General features: G+C 29.0%; 1 protein-coding gene and 1 pseudogene across 1 annotated transcript; both read right to left on the minus strand.

Moving 5' to 3' along the window:
• Window positions 1-1088: 1088 nt before the first annotated feature.
• Window positions 1089-5328, minus strand: LOC107262076 (annotated as a pseudogene).
• Window positions 5329-13220: 7892 nt separating this feature from the next.
• LOC8278563 (chaperone protein DnaJ 1) lies at window positions 13221-16165 on the minus strand. Its single transcript, XM_015725610.2, has 3 exons — window positions 15725-16165; window positions 14500-15185; window positions 13221-13734 (listed from the first exon to the last, which is right to left on the minus strand). The coding sequence occupies exons 1-3, from the start codon at window positions 15908-15910 to the stop codon at window positions 13293-13295; spliced, it is 1314 nt and encodes a 437-aa protein (XP_015581096.1). The 5' UTR covers window positions 15911-16165; the 3' UTR covers window positions 13221-13292.
• Window positions 16166-20945: the final 4780 nt, after the last annotated feature.

Below are 20945 nucleotides of genomic sequence, written 5' to 3' on the forward strand. Positions count from 1 at the left end.
TCTTAGACGCCATAAGGCACTAGAGCTTGCCAAGGTAATGCTTTTCAGACACCCATAGAGTTTGTTTTTGTGCCCTTGCTGTTTTTCTGCTACTAGTGCTTCTGTGCGTGTGAGAGAGAAAGAGCTGAGCTAAATTCGTATATATAATATCAATTCAGGTTGCGGTTATATCATGTTTAACAGTTTGTTTATAAATAAATGAGTTTTGGAGGACTGATTACGAATTTAATTATTTGTTTAATTTAATTATAAATAGTTATTTACGATGAGTTTTGTTTCTGCATTTCAATATTTTCAGTTTATTTATTTGTTTATTGTTACTATTTTATTGGGAAATGACTTTCAAATACTATCACTATTTGCTTATAGCATCTCTTTTAATAGTACTTTTTTAATTTAAAGAATATTTTTGATACAATAAAGAATGTTTTAAACATCATTTAATTATAAAGAGAAAAAAGTTCTAGGAAAGTTCAATGAATTTTTCGTATTCTTTTCTATATATATATTAAAATCAAAAGAATGAATGGAGTTTAGAGGGTAGATTAATTTTTTTTTATATTTAAAAAATAAAATATTTATTAGAATTTTATTTTTTCAAATAACTCTTTACAATAATAAATTTAATATATATGAGGACATTGAAGATGTTCTTATATGATATCTAATGGTGATCAGTGGATTTAAGAGGATTTTACGTAAGTCAATATGCTCATTCAAACATTAGGTGAAAAGGCCGAATTTCATATGATTTCTCAAATCAAGATAATGATGCAGTGATATATCTATAATATATATAGCATAAGAAATATAAAACCAATAGCTAATAACTTTTCTGACAGTCGAATGCCAATAGATAGCTTTTCTGTAGTTCCTCAGTGCCTATAGTTTTCTCCATATTAATTGATTAGTCTTGAAAAAATATAAAACCCATAAACAAAGAAAAAATATATGCAAACACCCAATATATACGTTATGATCCTTTAAAATTAATGCAAGCTATATGCTAAATTGCACATCTATTCATCATATGTATATATATTAATTCACACAAACTAATTAACTCATAATGCTGGTCAAGAACAATCTTATAGAATCCTAAGAGCTTCACTTCGTTGTTCACTACTTAATTGCAATGGAAATTGAACAAAAAATCTGATTCGCAAATCGCCTTTGTGAACTTTTTTATTAGGCATGCCTTGGCCTGGAATGACCTATTCAAACTCTGAAAATATGATATTATCGAACGATAAATGCATCTTTTCTCTTCCAAGTAATGGAACTGAGATGGAACAACCAGTCAGAGCCTGCCCCACTAGGATCTCAAGTCTATACTCCAAGTCATCACCTTCCCTTGTGAACTAGGGGTTCCTTTTTCCATCTATCAAGAAACTTATGTCTGTCGGGAGATACTCTAGTCTCTCGTCACCTTTTCCTTCAAATGTAATTTATGTTCCTCTCATCCATCCTGGCTTTACTTTTATCTTCAGGATCTCCTCTACTTGTTTAATTATTCTGCACAATATAATAGAGATTTATATGTTAATGAGTGTATTTGCAAAGCTTGAAAATGTAAGAATATAGTTTGATTAATTCTTTTCAGCCCATTTTCATGCTCAGATGAAAACTGATAAATAATAACATTTTTTTTCGAAAAGAAAATCATTCTTAATTAATATGTATTTACAAGAATTCGATTCTTTTAAGAGAGTTAGTATTCAAAACTCTAGGCACTTCTACTTAACTTGAGCTCATGTTGTATAAATAACGGAAAGAAAGATGAAATTTAAAGAAATTCTGTTGCTCCAGAATCTGTACGTCCATCATAGATCCCTAGTCCATTTTTCTAACTAATTATTTTTATCAACTAAAGTGGACTTGATTGGTAAGCTTGAATGTATCATAATGTGCGAGTTATCAGTTTAAAGTCATAAATTAAAAGTAAGATATCTTTTCAATATTGTTGCTTGGTGTGATGTTAAGTTTGTTAACCTAATTGAGATATTTGTCTATGCTGCTTGATGCTTAATATATATATATGTATATAAGGACTATACTCTATTAAAATGAACATGGAATAGGGTTTAAACTCTCAAGATGACATTGAAAATTAATTAAGCTTAAGAGATGGGCTAGGAATTATTGTATAATGAAAATGCAGATGCAAATTTCTAGTTCCTAGTACTGGTTGTAAGTGGAGGAATCAACAACAACCATTTGAGATAATATCTCTAGTAATCTTTATTTTCTTAACACATCCATGACATAACTCCTTGAGTGTGCACGCCAACTTCCTCTCAATAGGTGAAAGTTGTAACACCCGGAATTTTTTTTTATATATTTAATAGTGAGTTTTTATTTAAGTTAATTTTAGCTTTATTTTTATTCAAGTAAACTATTTGAGAAATGATTATATTTTGATTATTCAAATTTTCCCAAATGCATATTTATATAAATAAAATTATATATTGGAAAATTATGATAGAAATTGTAAGAGATGTTTTTATAAAAGAATTTTGAGAAAATTGGTATTATAATTGATTAGTAGTATTAAATTTTGAGTTGGAAATTGATTATTTAATTTAATTGTGTGTAGGATTTAATTGGAGGATTATTTTGGAATAAGGATTAAAAGTATAATGTTATTTTTATGGGGTTTTAATGGAAATTTGTGAGTTTGGTATTTTCGTAAATAAATATGTCGGTCAGGGGTATTTTTGTAATTGTGTATTTTCAATAATTTGGTTTTGGCCCAAATTAAATAGTTAAGGGCTTAATTGAAAGGCTAAAAAGAAGTTTGGGGGTCAAATCGGAATTCTGCAGGATGGAATTGTAAGTAATTAAGGAAGTTGAGGGACCAAATTGTAATAAGGAAAAGTTCAGGGGTCAAATGTCGATATTGAAAGGAAAGAAATCGGGGAAGAAGAAAGGAGGAGAGAGAGAGAGAGTGCGGCGTCGGGGAAGAGAGAGAAGGGGACGTTGCAGGCATCGGCGGCCGGCGTGGGCGTTGGCCGCGGCGTCTTGTTGGCGTGTGGCAGCAAGGCCGGCTTCCGGCCGATCTTGGTGGCGATCGGCTCCCGAGAAGCAGTCGGTTTTGGTGGCCGGAGAGAGTTCCGAAGTGGAGGCAGCCGCGTTTTGGGCTTTTCCGGCGAGCTCCGGCGGAGGATGGACAATCGGAGGACATATCCCGACTCTCCTCATCTCAAGCTTCGCTGATGGCACTAGTTTCGTGGCGATCGGACTTCGTTTCGCGAATCGACGGTCAAGATCGTCCGCGAATCTCTCCGGACGATCGAGTGTCGGATCGGAAAATCGGGCGGGGATCGTCATCGGCCAGCGTCGTTGTGAGTCCGATGGTGTGTTCGGATCGTCGATCGGACTCCGGCGGCTGGAGGCGAGTCGACCGAGCGACCGAGCGTCTCGGTAATTTTCTTTGGCCTGTTAATTTTAGAAATTCTTGGTTTAATTGTGTCTATTGGATTATATTGTGTATTTGATGGTATTTGTGGGTCAAAATAATTGTCCGGTTACGCCTGTGTTTGTCTTTGTGTGGCGAGTCGGAAATAGTGAAGTTTGGGGACCCGACTCCCGTTGTTTAAATTGTTGGTTATTTGAAGTATTTTTCTGGCAGGTCCTGGACCCGTTTTTACGGGAGGTAATGTTCGTGTTGTAGGGGAGGTTCTGCCGAATTTTCGGTAGTTCCCGAGTCGAGTTTCTTAAATACCCTGTGAGTCTAGACCTAGGATTAATGATGGATTGTCTCGGCATATTGATAAATTGTTTTCCGTGATTAGATGATCATGCCCGGCTCGCTCTACCGAGGCACCTAAAGTCGAGCTAGGAGGTCGCTAATCCCTGTGAGTTAAAGTCATTTAATCATTGCGCTATTGCTAAGTTTGATTTTAATATGCTATTTTGAAAGTTCATGCTTAATATGGTTATTAGTTTCATAGCGTAAATAATTTCAACCGAATTACTAATTATTAAAGGTAATATAAGTATTATTATAGTAATGTTATAATAATTCCAAATATCATCAGCTTTCCACCACGATGTTTTACTCTTAATTGTTAATCATTAATTTGATATGGTTGAATGACTTCATTATACAATGATATTTATTAAATGGATGATTATGTCTTGGGAAACGTGGCTTGTAGAACATGCCGCCTGATGGGTTACATCAGGACCGCGTGCGCACCGGTAATGATCATGGATATAAGGTTATTATGGATTTGTCTGCCCTGATCGAGCTTGCTCTCTGGGCGCCAGACCTGTTGGATTAAGAGAGCCGAAAGGCTACTAGAATTTGGGGTTTAGGGTTCTACCGAGCCACTCATCCCGTAAAAGTAAATATATATTTTTATTTATTTATTTATTTATTATGGTATTTGATTATAATGTGATTTGTATTTACGTGCATGGTTGATATTTTGATTCGAATGATTAATATTTTATGTGAAGGAAATAGTAGGGTACGATTACAGTATGGTTTGATATCGATTTGAATAATCTATGTTTTCCGAGAAGAAGCAATAGTCTCTAGATTATTTGATTTTAACTCACTCTCGGGTAGCGATCTCATTTTTATTTTTGATTTGTATTTAGTTCTCCCGCGACTCTTATTCAGTAACCCGACTCCTTCATCATCGGGTGACGTATCTGATTTGGTATGTAAATTGGTAAATCTTAGATTCTCCGCAGTAGTAATAGTAGATGTATCAGTTGTAAATTTTTTCTGAGCTTCGGGTCTCGCCTAGTATTTTCTGGTAGACCGAAGTAATTTTGTAAAGTGTAACTATTAAGATAATTTATGGTTTTAATAATATAAATTTGAGTTGAGATTTGTTTAAATCAGTGAGTGTCAGGCTTACTACGGGTTTCGGTGGCCTTAAGCCTACCCATTCCCTAGTGCCGGTCACGGGCCCACGGGTGGGGTCGTGACAAAAGTATTCTCCAAGCAGTGGATTAAGAGTATACAATAGGCGTAGTGTTTCCCTTTTTAGTTAGACTTCTCATTAGTGAAGGTATTTCAGTCTTAAGAGGCACTTCTCCTACATGTGCTTTTCAACAAAGAAAAATCAGGCCATGCTGGAGAAGTGCGTCGAATAGTACTTTTCCATAAGTGATGAGGGTTTAGAGAAGGTGTTCGACTCATACTCGTGCATGTGCTTTTTGATCCAGACATATCTTGCATGGGAGAAGTTCGTCGGCTAGTACTTTTCGATAAGTGATTAGGGTTTAGAGAAGGTGTTCGACTCAAACTCCTACATGTGCTTTTTGATCGAGAGGCATCTTACGCCGGAGAAGTGCTCCTCCAGCTTGCATTTTTCGATAATTGAGTAGAACTTGGGGAAGATGTTTGGACCTTTTTACTTAGACTCTTTAAGAGAACAGAAGGTTGAGAGAAGAAGCTTTCGTCCATGCTTTTGTCATTGTGAGAGGAACCTCCTAGAGATGGCAAGTCTTTTTATTGATGGCTTTGTTGGCTCATAATCGATACTTGTTGGCCTTTCTTGAATCTTTTTCTCATTAAGGGCTTGAAATCAAATAAATGTAATTTACAAATGAAAGAACAACAGAACAAAAATGAAAAAGGAAAAACATTAATCATTATATTAAGACATGTATAGGAAAATTCTTAGATAGTCTATCACATTCATGTTTAGACACATCCAATAAAAATAAATAACCTTAATTAATAATACCACATCATTTAGAGTAATTGTTTATAATATAGAAATAACGTGATAAAAAAAGTATATTTAAAAATTTATCGATATGCATCTTACTAATTTCTTCTTGAGCTGTCTTTTTTAAAATTTTGGCACATAAAAAATTCTAGAAAAAGAGAAGAAAAGAAACAGCTTCTAAAATTATAAATATATTTCATGTATTATAAGACAGACGCTCGAGATATAAATATAAATATAGCTTCTAAATTTGTTACCATAAATAACCAAAAAGAAACAATGCATTTTCGTGCAAGTATCGACATTAATATGTTCATGATTTGAAAATAAAAAAGATTGTCATAAAATTTTCTTTGTGTCTAATATCTTTAGATTTTTATAATTTAATATTAGTATAATATTTATTTTCAATAATAAAATTATGTTATATATAATTTACCATCAAATCAACTATCATAATACTCTTAAACACATTATAATTTTATTTTATTCAATAACAAAACTAAAAAATATATATTAATTTCATTAAACATGAATTCAATGTCATTAGTTATATGCTAAATCACTTAATAAGTAATTTCTTATTGAAAATAAGTATTATACTAATATTAAATTATAAAAATATAAAGATATTAATTTGTAAGGTAGTAAAAATGTAAGAAAATTAAATCACACGGAATTTCTTTGTCACAAGAATCATAATCCCTGAAGTGCAAAAGCGCCAAATCACAAGGTATCTTTTTATAATTTTTTTAAATTTTATTTGATTTTGAATATATGAGTATAGAGAGGTGTTATCAAACTTAGTGTGTTTATTCTAGAACTTATTTGTGAATGCATATTGAGACCACATTTTTGGATTGATGCTTTAATATTGATAAGGGTAATTAGGATTAACCAATTCTTAGACTCTTAAAAGACCTATGCTTGTTGATTTTTCTTTTAGTTAGCCATTTTGAGCCTATTTTTTATTTTTTTCTTATTTTTAACACATATGTTTTAGCCCAAGACCTTTCATTTGTTACTCCTATTTTTTTACCTTTGTCAAGACAAGAGAGAAAGTGTTGCATGGTATAAGAAGAAACAGAAAAAAAGAAAAAAAGAAAAGAAAAAGTAGTGAGGAAAAGAATTTGAAAAAAATAAAAATAAATAAAAAAATAAGAAAATGTTGAAAAAAAGATATTGATATTTATTTCATTCATGAAAGAGGATAATTGGAAAAGCATTTATCAAATATGTTGAATTGAATTGAATTGTTACATGTTATTTCTCCAAAGTTTTTAGTGCTAATATAAGATGTGGAGATAAATTTCAAAGTTCTTATAGTGTGTTTTATGGTTACGTGGTATAGTTATTATGCAAATAAATAATTTTTTATCTTGATTGTGAAATACTTTAATTTTTTTCTTTTATCATACCCTCTGCTAAGCTCTATTATAACCCTTATAAAGTCTCTTTGATTTTTGCATCTAATACATGTGTAGTGGTAGAGGCTTGATTCATTAGCAAGCTTATGTTAATAACATGCTATATTTTAATTCTGAGAGCAAATGCACCCTAAACACTTTGAGATTATTGAGTGAAACCATGTTAGGGTGTTAACTCTTGTCGCATTTGATTTTGATGGATTAGTGATATACTTTTTTTTTGTTACAAAATCTATCCTATGAGTGCTATTCTCTTGATTGTCATTATGATTCAACTCATTGATGTATGTTTAACTTAATTGGTATTTGTGGATATTGAAAGAGATGAAAAGGAAGTAGAGAGGAGAATTGGTATGTTGAGTTGAGGTATGCTTGAGGACAAGCGTGGATTAGCTGTGGAGAAATTTGATAAATCATAAATAGTTATACTTATTGTGTTTAATTCCCTTATATTTTGATTGGATATTGTGTTTAATTGTGGAATCATGCTTGTTTTGATCTAGGTGGTGAAATATCAAGGATTGAGTGGAATTCAGCTTAAAAACATGTTTTAAAGCATCACTTGTCAAAAATTAAGTCTTTTAAAAAAGAGTGAAGATTTATGCAGAAAGTCATTTTCAACAAGGCGTGACCACGACCTACAATCTGTGAGCTGTTGAAAAGAATTTTGAATTTTTTAAGTTAAATTCGTGATGGACCCACTTTTATGTTATTTTCTTTATTTTAAAAATTTGGTGAGATTGATTTTTATTTATTTTAATATTCAGTTTTTATTATTTTCTTGTTTATTTATAATTTTAGTTCAATCATTCAAAATTCTATATTTTTGTTATTTAACTTTGAGAAGTTATTTATATTGGTTTTCTTGGGATTCGACCTGGTTTCACTATTTCTACAAATTAGTTTAGAAAAATTAATAATTTATTTTGAAAGACTTAGACAACCCGTTCACTGTGGGTATTACATACAAGACCCGCAATCAATTTACAATCAAACCAAAAAACTTTCAGATGCATAATATAAATATTGAAAAATAATTTAACGAAAAAATGAAAAACACATATACTTAGAAGCAAGCTCAGAATAATAACTGAAATAGAACCTAGAACAAAAAAAGCTTCTGATAATTTAACTCTTTCTGAAATTTATGGGGTAACTATGAATATAAATAGCTTTATCATTATATATAAAAAAAGTTGGTAAGCTGATCGTGGCTAAATGAAGTTTATGCGCTATGATTTTTCAAAAAAAAAAAACTTATTTTTTTAACACTTCTGATAATTAAAAATGTTATATTTTATAATTAATGTTGAAAACTCAATAGGATTAAATTTTTAGAGTTAGATCCGTATTTAATAAACTATTAAATATTACTATTATTAAATTAGATTTAAAATGGTCTAATTAATTTAATTAACTAAACAATCAATAAGATTTTTTTAATAAATCTTTCTGTCACTCTCTTTTTGTACTGTTATATATAAATTTTTTATTTCAATCAAACATAATATAAATTCACTTCCATTATATCCTTTAGGAGTATATGTCCTTGAAGTCTAAGTACCAAATGAGACTTCTTCAAAGTCTTTTGACTCTGTTTACTTTATTGACTTAACACAACCAACCTTTCTTCTTATAGTCTAAGTATTCGAGACCACTTCAAAGTCTTAAGCCCATATTATGAGAAGTAATGACATACACTATATTATCCAATGAATTGATGATATTTTTATTTTATTTTTATATATCAATCTTATTTTTAAAATTAATAAGGCAATTAAAATCAACTAAACAGTTAAATTTTTAATAAAAATAAAATAAAATATTATCATTTCATTAAATGAGTTTTTTTACTGACGTGGTAGATGAAGTTCATAAAATAATTTTTTATATATCATTTCATTAATTCAACATCACCTACCTTTTTCTTATGAAGACAACTTCAAGATGTTTAATTGATAAAAGTATAAAATTTATTTTTTCTTATGAAGACAAAAATATAAATTTTAGTTTTATAAATGACCGGATGTGGTCTCATTTTTTTTTTTTTTCGTTTTCATTTCTCGGTAACCTAGCAAGTACCCATCAATGTAAGAAGAACATGCAAGCTAAATTTTAAGATTAGGTATGATTTTCTTTTCTAAAGTGTGGGGAAGACTTTTCTTTTGGTAAAGGAAAAAAGAATAAGTATGAGAAAAATTTAAGTAAATTACATTGGCGGTCACCAAACTTTACACTTTATAACAAAAAAGTACTAAACCATTGATTTATAACTAAATAGTTACGAGACTTTGATTTTTTAATAATACTGATGAATTTTTCCAGTAAGTGTAAGAATAAATTACGTAAATGGTCACCAAATTATACACTTTGTAATAAAAATGTACTAAAATTTTGATTTTAAAAAATATATGGTACGGTAGCTTTTTATAACAAATTAAAAGCTCAGTACCTTTTTGTTACAAATTACAATTTTGGTGACTATCTATTTAACTTACCCTTTAAATTTGCTTTAAAAATTTACTAGTATTATTAAAATTGAAATTTAGCAACCATTTAGTTATAAATCAAAGGTTTCATATTTTTTTGTTACAAAATGTAAATTTTAGTGATTTACACAAATTGAACATTAATTAATCCCATACTTTCTTTTAGGTAAAAGTCATGCATGGATTTAATTATAAAAACAAACTAAAAGAATTAGGTCCAAGAAGCTTAAGAAGTTAGAAGGACATATGAATGAATTGGAACCCTCTACATCTTTGCATGAATTTCTAAGTTAGTATTGAATTATTTTCTGTTTTGATACGGCAATTAAGAATATAATTGCAAGATAATACATACATACATAGATTACAATGAGGAATCACTTGCATGTTCATCCTAGAGGAGTAAATAAGCCATAAGTACCTAAGGAAGGAGGCTTATTCAAAGTCTAAGGAAGGACACTTTGTGACTTTATTAATTGAACATAGCCAATTAACCTTGTCTTCTTATGGTACAATTGCCCGAGACGACTTCAAAGTCTTATGTCAATCATTTGCTCCATTCATTTAACATCACCTGCTCCTCCCATAGAGCATAAATGTGCCCCTACATAACTGCCGTCCTTATGGAGCATAAAGGTGTCCTTACATAGCTTTCTTTTATTTTTTTTGGTTAATTCTATTTTAGTGTATGAATTTATCAAAAAATGATTGACTTTACTAATAATTGAGTTTGGTAACCTGTAAAAAGATAATAAAGTGATGTTTTTAGTAGACGACTTTCAAGTTTTCCTTGAATTTTACAACTGTAGATGAGAGAGCAAAAATTATTGAACACATCAAAAACTAAAGTGGATTCATTAGTGATATAGTCTTAGAGTAAATTTTACCTTATAAACTCTTTATCTCTAACCTCTATTAATCTTCAATTTAATAGTCCTAATTCTCAATCTTCAATTCATGAATCCTAATATTTATTACATTATAAAACTCTAATGACTTGGTAAAAACACGTTTGTATATGATGGACAAGTTTATCAATTTATTATTTTTATAATACATATTTATCACATGTCTCTTATTTTTTTATCTCTTTTAATATATAAAAAATTCACAATGGTATTTGTAATATGTGACATGCTAAAAATACTATTTTTTGTTATTTTTTTTACCGATTGCTTTACTTGATTGTTAATTTTAAAAGTTCAACTACTTGATTATCATTTTTTGACAAGTTTAGACATCAAAAATATAATTATCCCTATCTTTTAAAGCCAAATGGGTAGTCATACTCTTTTATTTTTGAACAACAAGCCAAATGCTTCTTTTATTTTTGAACAACACATATGGCACAGCCTGGGCAGAACTTATATCGATCATAATTGGGGTAATAGCCTATTGCTACTAAAACTTTGACCTATGTTTCTAATTGATATTAATATTTTAATTTTTTTTATACTAAAACTTTAATTCCCATTACAGGCGATGGTTTCTATTGGGAATTTGATTAATTTTTTATGATATGAAGGGCAGAACTCTATATCAGTATTACACTCACTGTCCATATTACGCTTGACTTTGGACAAATTGTCTTATCAATCGGTACCAAAGCTTTGCCATTTATATCTAAATGGTACCAATCCTTTAATCGTTTCTTTTTAGCATCACACTCGTTATTTATGTTTTAATCGATGGTACCTAATAGAAACTCGCATAAAGGCAAATTTCTATACGAGTTAAGAACTCGCCAATTCTCAACAGCCCGCCTAGACCACTAACACACTCAATAGGTGAATTACCATTCTCCACATCCATAATTAAGTACATCAAACTAGGGGGTGGATTAACCATCCAATTACGAAAAAGCAAAAGAGTTGAGAAGGCTTTACTTATATTTTTAAACTTTGATTATTTAGTTAATTTAATATTTTAATTTTCACTGTTATATAAGAGATGTCTAAAATGAGTCCAATGTTTATTATAATTAATCCAAATCAATAAAGAAAAATTAAGGATTAAGATCCTCTCATGTACAAATTGAATACGGCAGATTACGTTTGTTTAATTTTGATCATTGTTTAAAATCAATAGTCGAGATTTCTTATCCAATAAAATAACTACTTAATTTTAAATTTTAAATTTAATATTTTAATAAAATCTCAATAGTTCAATTTCAAATTAAAAATGTAGATTACAACATGTTCTATCATGTTCAACTTAAACTTGAGAGGATCTCAATCCAAAAGTAAAGCCCAGCTTTAGAGTATTTTAGTTGTTTTTTCTTTTTTTTGTTATTTAAGGACTTGAATAAAAGGCAATATGTGTGTGAACACATGTATATTTCCGTTAATTAATAACCTAAGATTTATTAACTAATTATATGATTAACAACTTGTATTCTATTCCTCTACATATCCACTCTATCTCTTCTAAGGTGAAAATAGATCATTACTTAGAATTTTTTATATATCACCAAAAGATGTTGGTCAATTTAGTAGCCAAGTGCCTAAAAAACCTGCAAGAATCAACAGAATAAGAAGGAATTCCAAGTTGGCCAAACTCCCTTTGTAAATCTTCTTTTCAATTTTCTTGTTTGTGTTGTGATAATTTCTATAAGTGTACAATTGCCACGATAGTAGTACAGGAATGAAGCTTGATTATTACCGCACAAATATTTGTAGTATTTAGCACCAAAATATACTATAGTTTTATATTAGCTGGATTAAAGTAAATATGGTTGAATTTGGAATAATTAAAACTAAAATTAAAAGTTGTGAATAAGATATCAAATTAGTAAAATATTAAACTAGATTTCCACTACACTAACTTTTCTATAACTTGATTAACTATTCCTTGAATCTAGTTTAATTGATCTTGAAGATAATTTACCCCAAATTAGTAAATATAGTCTTTTGAATCATACCCATCATATTTAGATTAATTTTAATTTCTTGCCTATTGTCATGATTAATTCTACTAATATGAATTTCTTAAATTCTATGGTGAACAAAATCAAATCTTAAGAACCTAAGCTTTATATCTAAATCTTAATAGTTCTTACCTAATATTTGTAAATTAATGCCAAACTTCAATTTTAATTACTTTATTTAATATCTAGATCTATTGAAAATATTATTTCTTTATATTCATAATGAAGCATAGCAATAATAAGTCAAAACAATTAACCAAGAATCAAAGAAATATTGTTGAATCAATTCATAGAATAAGGCTAATGGGTTTCCACCTAATTTCAGAAAATAAACTTAGCTACTTATAATATAGTAGAAATTAACAAAAATAAATGAATTCATTGAGATTTAAAAATAAGAAAATAAAACTATCAATTTGGGATGGATGCGGAGGGAGAATATTAATTTGGCTATAAAGTTAATTTTGTCTTAACTAGAGCTTCGCTTCAAAGTTTAATGGCGCAAATTAGATTTGGTCTGACAGTCGAATGCCAATAGCTAGCTTTTTTTGTAGTTCCTTAATGCTAATAGCTTTCTCCATATTAATTAATTAGTCTTGGAAAAATGTAATACCCATAAAGAAGAAAAAATATATGCAAAAACCCAATATGTACGTTATTTATCCTTTAAAATTAATGCAAGTTGTATGCTAAATTGTTCATCTATTCATCATATATGTCTATATAATTCACACAAACTAATTAATTATAATGCTCGTCAAGAACAATCTTGTAGAATCCTAGAAGCTTCACTTCGTTGTTCATCACTTAATTGCAATGGGAATTCCACAAAAAATTTGATTCGCAAATCCCCTCTGTGTCCTTCTCTTTTAGTAGGCATGCCTTGGCCTGGAATGACCTTTTCAAACCTTGGAAATATGATTTCATCGAACGATAAACGCATCTTTTCTCCTCCAAGTAATGGAACTGAGATGGAACAACCAGTTAGAGCCTGCACTAGTGGGATCTCAAGTCCATACTCCAAGTCATCACCTTCCCTTGTGAACAAGGGGTGCCTTTTTTCATCTATCAGGAAAATTATGTCTGCTGGGAGATACCCTGGTCTCTCATCACCCTTTCCTTCAAATGTAATCTTTGTTCCTTTCTTCCATCCTGGCTTCACTTTTATCTTCAGGATCTCCTCTACTTGCTTAATTATTCTACATAATATAATAGAGTTTCATATGTTAATGAGTGTGTTTGCTGAGCCTGAAAATGTAAGAATATAGTTTGATTAATTCTTCCCATTGTCATGCTCGGAAAACTCAAATATACACTAACATTCTTTTTCAAAAAGAAAATCATTATTATTTGATATGTATTTACAAGAATCCGATTCTTTTAAGAGAGTTACTACTAAGAACTCTAGGTACTCCTACTTAACTTGAGTTCATGCTGAATTTTGTAATGAAAAGGAGGATGAAATAGCAAGTCAAATACTTCCTCACATTTCATTTCTTCTACACAATGAAATTTAAAGAAATTTTGTTGCTACAGAATCTGTTCCGATTTCATGACTTCCATCATAAAATCAAAAACATCCCTAGTCCATTTTTCTAACTAATCTTTTTTCCAACTAAAATGGACTTGATTAGTAAGCCTGAACATATCATAAGGTAAGAGTTATGAATTTAAAGTCATAAATTAAAAATAAGAATTCTCTTCAAGGTTGTTGCTTTTAATAAAACTTGTGCTTGGTATGATGTTATATTAACCTAATTGAGATGTCTGACTGTGCTGCTTGATTATATATATATATAAGGACTCTACTCTCTTAAAATGAACATGTGATTGGGCTTAACTCTCAAGATGACATTGCGAATTAATTAACTTTAAGAGATGGGCTAAGAAATGTATAATGAAAATGCAAATGCAAATTTCTAGTTCTTAGTTCTGGGTTGTAAGTGGAGGGATCAGCAACATACCCATTTGAGATAATATCTCTAGTGATCTTAATTTTCTTGACACATCCATGGCATAACTCCTCGAGTGTGCACGCCAACTTCCTTTCAATAGGTGAAGGTATTCTCCAAGCAGTGGATTGAGAGTATACAATAGGCGTAGTGTTTCCCTTTTTAGTTAGACTTCTCGTTAGTGAAGGTATTTCAGTCTCAGAGGCACTTCTTCTACATGTGCTTTTCGACCTGGAAGAATCATGCAGTGTTGGAGAAGTGCGCCGGCTAGTACTTTTTGATAAGGGATTAGGGTTTGAAGAAGGCGTTCGACTCATACTCTTGCATGTGCTTTTTGATCGAGAGGCATCTTGTAAAGGAGAAGTGCGTCGACTGGTACTTTTCGATAAGTGATTAGGGTTTGGAGAATGTGTTCGACTCATACTCCTGTATGCGCTTTTTGATCGAGAGGCATCTTGCATCGGAGAAGTGCTCCTCCAACTTGCATTTTCCAAAAATTGAGTAGGATTTGGAGAAGATGTTCGACTCTTTTTACTTAGACTCTTCAAGAGAATAGAAGGCCGAGAGAAGAAGCTCTCGTCCATGCTTTTGTCATGGTGAGAGGAACCTCCTGGAGATGGCAAATCTTTTGTTGATGGTGTTGTTGGCTCATAATCAATACTTATTGGCCTTTCTTGAATCTTTTTCTCATTAAGGGCCTGAAATCAAATAAATGTGATTTACAAAGGAAAGAATAATAAAACAAAAATGAAAAGGAAAAACATTAATTATTATATTAAGACATGTATCTAGAACTCTGTCTATTACATTATTTTTAGACACGTTCAATAAAAATAAATCGCATCAATTAATAATGTCACATCATTAAGAGTAATTAATTTTATAATATAGAAATAACATGATAAAAAATCCATCTAAAAATTTATTAATATGCATCTTACTTAAACTGTCTTTTTTTAAAAATTTGGCACATCAAAAGATTCTAGAAAAAAAAAAAAAAAGAAGATCTCCTAGGATTTTAAATATATTTCATGTATTACAAGACAAACACTCAAAAAGATTAATAAAGCTTTTAAATTTGTTACCATATGCATACCAAAAAGAAAGAATTCATTTCCGTGCAAGTATCGACATTGATATATGCATGATTTGAAAACAAAAAGGAATGTCACAAAATTTTCTGCGTTTAACAAACTGCTTTCACAAACAAATAAAAATAAAAAATCCATGGTTTTACCTTGAAGGCTTCATTAATTTGCTGGAGTTGGACTTGCGCTTCATCTTTGTTGGATGGGTTCTTATCAGGATGCCATTTTGTAACAAGAGACTTGTATGCTTTACTCACATCTTTAAGGCTTGCACTTTTAGGTATTCCAAGGATGCCATAAAAGTCTACAGTCTGCGAACGTGGAGGATCTCCCATGACAAAACAAGAAAGAAAGAAAAAGAAAACAGAGATTGAGAGAAATGGAAAAATAGCCAGAAAGAAAGTGTGTGGTGTAGAAGGGTAAGGAGCAAGATGCTAGGCTTGTGAAGAGGGAGCTTATATTAGGCAGAATTCTGTTTCTTTTTCCTTTTTATCCTTGTAGATGAGATAGGGCAGTAATACAGTTTCTTGCTATGGATGATTTTTATGCTTCTGTTGCTGCTATTTTTAGGGCATTTTAATTGAGCCTTATCTGTTTTTATTTATATGCATCATTTGTCATTAATCTAATCTTCTTTCTTATTAATTTTACAAAATTCTCATCTTCTCCAAGTGTATTTCGAATAAAAGCATATATTATTTTGAGCTAAGGGTATTATTGAAACCAAAAATAAAATAAAATAATTAATTAATATCTAACTATTAGCTATACTTAAATGATTGGTTGTTGTAGCTGAAACACCAAAGCCCGTCAGTTTTCTACTGACCTCTTTTCTCTCACAAGTAGATATGGTCGCGGTTAGATTCACGCTTATTTATAATATAATTAAAATTAATTATTAACTATATGGTTCAATTCTAATTTTATTCGCCTTTCTTTTATTAAAATAAAAAAAAATAAGAAATCAATAGACTGATAACTCTGCGAAGCTGACACTCTTGTAGCGTTCCATTATGCAACCAAACCTAATGCTAGATTAAAAAAAGAAAATAGTACAATAATTTCAAGAAAAACAATACTGAAAAAAGGGAACAACCCAAAACAAACAAAAAAATAATGCAAAAAGCCCCTAAGACGTAAAAGGGTAGTAGAGATCCCAGAAGCATCATTAGCTACAGAAGGCAAGCTAAAGGCATCCACCATTGTGCTGAATCAAGTTGAATTCCTTCGTAGAAAAAATGTCAACTGCCGTATTACCTTCATGGTATACATGAGTAGCAACAAACTTCATGTTAGACGTATATTGAAGACATTACGCCCAAGCAAGCTGCCATTTCCAAGGCACTAAAGAAGAGCGAGCACGAAAAAATTGAACAACATAAAGAGAATCACTCTCAAGCCATAAACGATTCCAACCATGCTCCCATGCTTTTCTGAATTGCATGAATGGCAGCAGCAAACTCAGCTTCAAATGCAAAATAAACCCAAAGAGGGATAGCAAAAACAAGACTTGACAAAACCCCTATTAGTTCAAAAACACACCACCTGCACCTACTCTCCAGGAGCACCACAAGAGGCTCCATCAGTGCTAACCATTAACCAACCCGGAGGAAGACACCAGAGAATCTCAATGATTTTAGTGACTTGAGGAAGGATTGGGTCAATACCCATCATTGAAAGAATGTGAGTTTCATGCACATTAGATAGGAGTAACCAATGCGAAATGTAGCTGCTTCCCTGAGGATTAAAGGAAGCTCTTTTAGCTGAAAGAAAGAACCATATTGTTGTAGAGTAACCATAAGAATTTTCCACCGAATTCTTTTAATAAAAATTAAAATTTAAGTCTTAAAAGAGTTTGAATTAAAACTGAACCAATGGTTTCGGCCTAATTTGGACTCAAGTTCTACAAGGAACCATAACCAAATTGATTTTATCTTTATGTTGGAACCGGGCTGAAATAGTACTTCTAGCTTTGGTTAGTTTTATAGCCAATTTGAACTGATGTATGAGGTTTTATATGTTGGTTTCGGACCACAGTATATTGTAGTCCAGCTCAGGTGCATGCGTCAGAATTTTGAGTATACTTTTTAAAATAATTTATGTTTATTAAATTTGTACTAAATATTTATTAAACATATATTGAGTATTTATTATTTACACTTTAAATGTTCATTGTCTGCTAATTTTATTTTATTGAAAAAATAGAAATACTATAATATAAATATTAATAATATAACTTTAGCATGACTTTTATTTTTACTAACTCTAAGGATAATTTATATTATGTTTATGTTATATATGTCTGTTTGAATCGATTAATGAATGTTGTGTTTATTAATAATAAATATTATGCCTATGGATAATGATTATTTATGTCAATCACAAAAATGTTTCGATATCTTTACAAAAATAATTAATCTAACTTTTATAGAATCCACATCATTTTTATTTGAAAATAATATTACATAGTTATATGAGAAACATATAAAGTCAAAGGAGATTCTTACCTAAACTTAGTGTATATATGTCAAACTAATAGGAGAGTGACACATATGTATGAGTATTTTATATTTTGATATTAGAGAATTGATACATCATCATTTAAAACTAAAGAATATGTGTTAATCATCTATCAATCGCATAGATGGGGACATACACCAAGTCTATGCATAAATTTTCCAACTACTTAATTTATAGAAATAAATTAATGAACATAAATATCATAAATTTTAAATATATTTCACTAAAAAAATAAATATTTAAAAGCTGATATAATAAAAATAAATTTTCTTACAATAAATAATAAATATTGTGTGTATAAATAATGATATTAATATCCATCATAAAAGTATAATACTTTTGGTTATGAATCTATATGAAATTCTGAATTTGTCACATGTACAAAAAACTAGTTCTATTTACTAATAATGAAAATTTTTAATATATAAAAACTTTCTAAAAACTAAATTATGTTAATTTTAATAAATAATTTATTTTATTATTTTTTAAAAATATATCAATCTTTAATTTTTGCAAAATATGATTAATTGAAAATTTAAGATTTTTTAATAATTATATTAGTTCTTAAATTTTATTTACTATGATATAATTTTTTATATTAAAATATTACTTAATAAAAATAGATAAACCGCAAACATAATGTTTTTTGGAAAAAGCAGAGACACCGTCCCTGCACGCTTTCACCTGGACCGTGGGACCACGATTATGAGCTTCTCTGTGGCTATTATGCAGTGTTTGTTTTAAAATTATTATTATTGAATATTAGGAAAAGATATTTTGATTTAATATTTTAATTCTTTATTTTTGTATAAATATTTTCTTCAAAATCTGTTTTTTTAGAGAAAATATTAATTTATATGTTTCTCTTCAAATATAATTTCTAAAACTTATAAAATAAATAAAAAAAATCTTTTCTCAATCTCAATCCTAGAGGATGATGCATTTGTACGTTTCAAAGTTTAATGTTCATTAGATTAGGCATCGAATTCACTTGCACAGAAAAAAACGCACGTGCTAAATAACCGATTTGACTTCCTGCATTTTGACAATTCGTAGCAAAATCAATTTGATGTAAACAATTTAAACAATGACTAGTTGAGACCATAAATAGGATATAGGTCTCCAATTTTACAGCCCTAAATCTATGACTTTATGTCAATTCTACTAAAGTAGTAGTTGATTGCAAATTATAAGATCGACTCCTGATATGTAGCGGATCCTTCCCGCTTGACTTTTTTTTTTTTTTTTTTTTCTGGTGTGATTTTTGCTTGTATAAGAATTAATATTTTAAATTTTATATGCGTACTAGATATTGGCATAAATTTTTTTTAAAAAAAAATTATATTTATTAAATTTATATTTATTAAATTTGTATTAAATATTTATTAATTTATATTCATTAAATATGTATTGAATGTTAAGTGTTTAAATGTTAAATGTTAATTATTGTTAACTTAATTTTATTGAAAAGATATGTGTACCACAATATAAATATTTGTACTATAATCTTAGGTTGATATTTTTTGTTTACCAACTTTATAAGGACGATTTATGTTCTGTCAATTTTATTTATGTTCATTTTGAATAAATTAATGGGTATATGCCTATAAATAATGAATATTATGCTTATAAATAATAAATATTTATATTAATCATAAAATTATACATCACAAAAACCAAAATCTTTTTTATAAAGAATTAATATTTTTATTTGAAAATATTAATAAATATTATATATACAGACAATTTAAATTGTAGTACATTAATATAATACTCATGAATAATACATGAAATAAAATGAATATAAACATTTATCGTAATGAATATTAAGGTCATAAATAATGAATATTTAAATATAAAAAATTAATTATTATAAAATATTACATCTAATGGACATCATACATATAAAAAATAAACATTTTAATACATGTAAATAAATAAAAATATATATTAATATGTATATGGTCTAATAAAAACGTTTTCACATATGTTACTATATACTGACATATATAATTTTTAATTTTGACACATGTTCTTATTATTTACACATAAAATTTAAGTTTATGTAAGATTTTAGAATTTTTTTTATCAATTTATTGATTATTTTTATTTATTTTATTAATAAAATCTTAAAATATAAAAAAACTAACAAAGACGTTAGAAATATTTAATTTATTTTTATTTTTAAATATTTTAAATAATTATAAAATATTAAAAGATCTGTTTAGTTTTATATATAAATTCAATTATATTATTATTCATAATTAAAATAATTACAATGATCGTACAACAAACAAATAAATAACTAGCTATCATAAATATTTAAAAATATTTATTCAAAAAAATATTTTTAATATAATATTAATTTTAAATTTATTTATTATAATTTTAGAAAAATTAAAATATCATGTGTCAAAAATAAATTCACGTGTCAAAATAATTTTTTTTAAAATAGTTGTAATAAAATAATTACAACGCTCGCATAACATACAAATAAACGACTAGTTTTTATAAAAATATAAAAATATATTTAATATATAATTTTTATATAATATTAATTTTATAAATTTATTTTATTATAATTTAAAACATTTAAAAGTGATACAATTTAAAAGAAAAAAGTAAAAAAGCTGAGATAAAAGTTCCTACGTTGTTGCAATTTGAAAAGTAATAAAGAGTTATTCTCTTTCCCACACAAGTTTATAGACTTCAGTTCATATCTATGTATTGAGATCCATGTTGTAAGCATTGGTAATTTATTTATTAATGTTTATCTAAACTCATGAAATCAAGTCTTCTTCTTCTAAAAATGCAAGCAAAATCAAGTGTGCTTAAATAAAATATTATTAT

This window comes from Ricinus communis, chromosome 6, assembly GCF_019578655.1.
Source record: "Ricinus communis isolate WT05 ecotype wild-type chromosome 6, ASM1957865v1, whole genome shotgun sequence".
NCBI classification, from domain to species: Eukaryota; Viridiplantae; Streptophyta; class Magnoliopsida; order Malpighiales; family Euphorbiaceae; genus Ricinus; species Ricinus communis.

Coding starts and splice junctions, on each gene's coding strand:
- LOC8278563 (XM_015725610.2), bottom strand. CDS start 15,910: ATGGGAGATCCTCCACGTTCGCAGACTGTAGACTTTTATGGCATCCTT. Junction 15,186..15,724: donor AAATTAATGAAGCCTTCAAG/GTAAAACCATGG, acceptor ATTTGATTTCAG/GCCCTTAATGAGAAAAAGAT. Junction 13,735..14,499: donor AGAGATATTATCTCAAATGG/GTATGTTGCTGA, acceptor TATATTATGTAG/AATAATTAAGCAAGTAGAGG.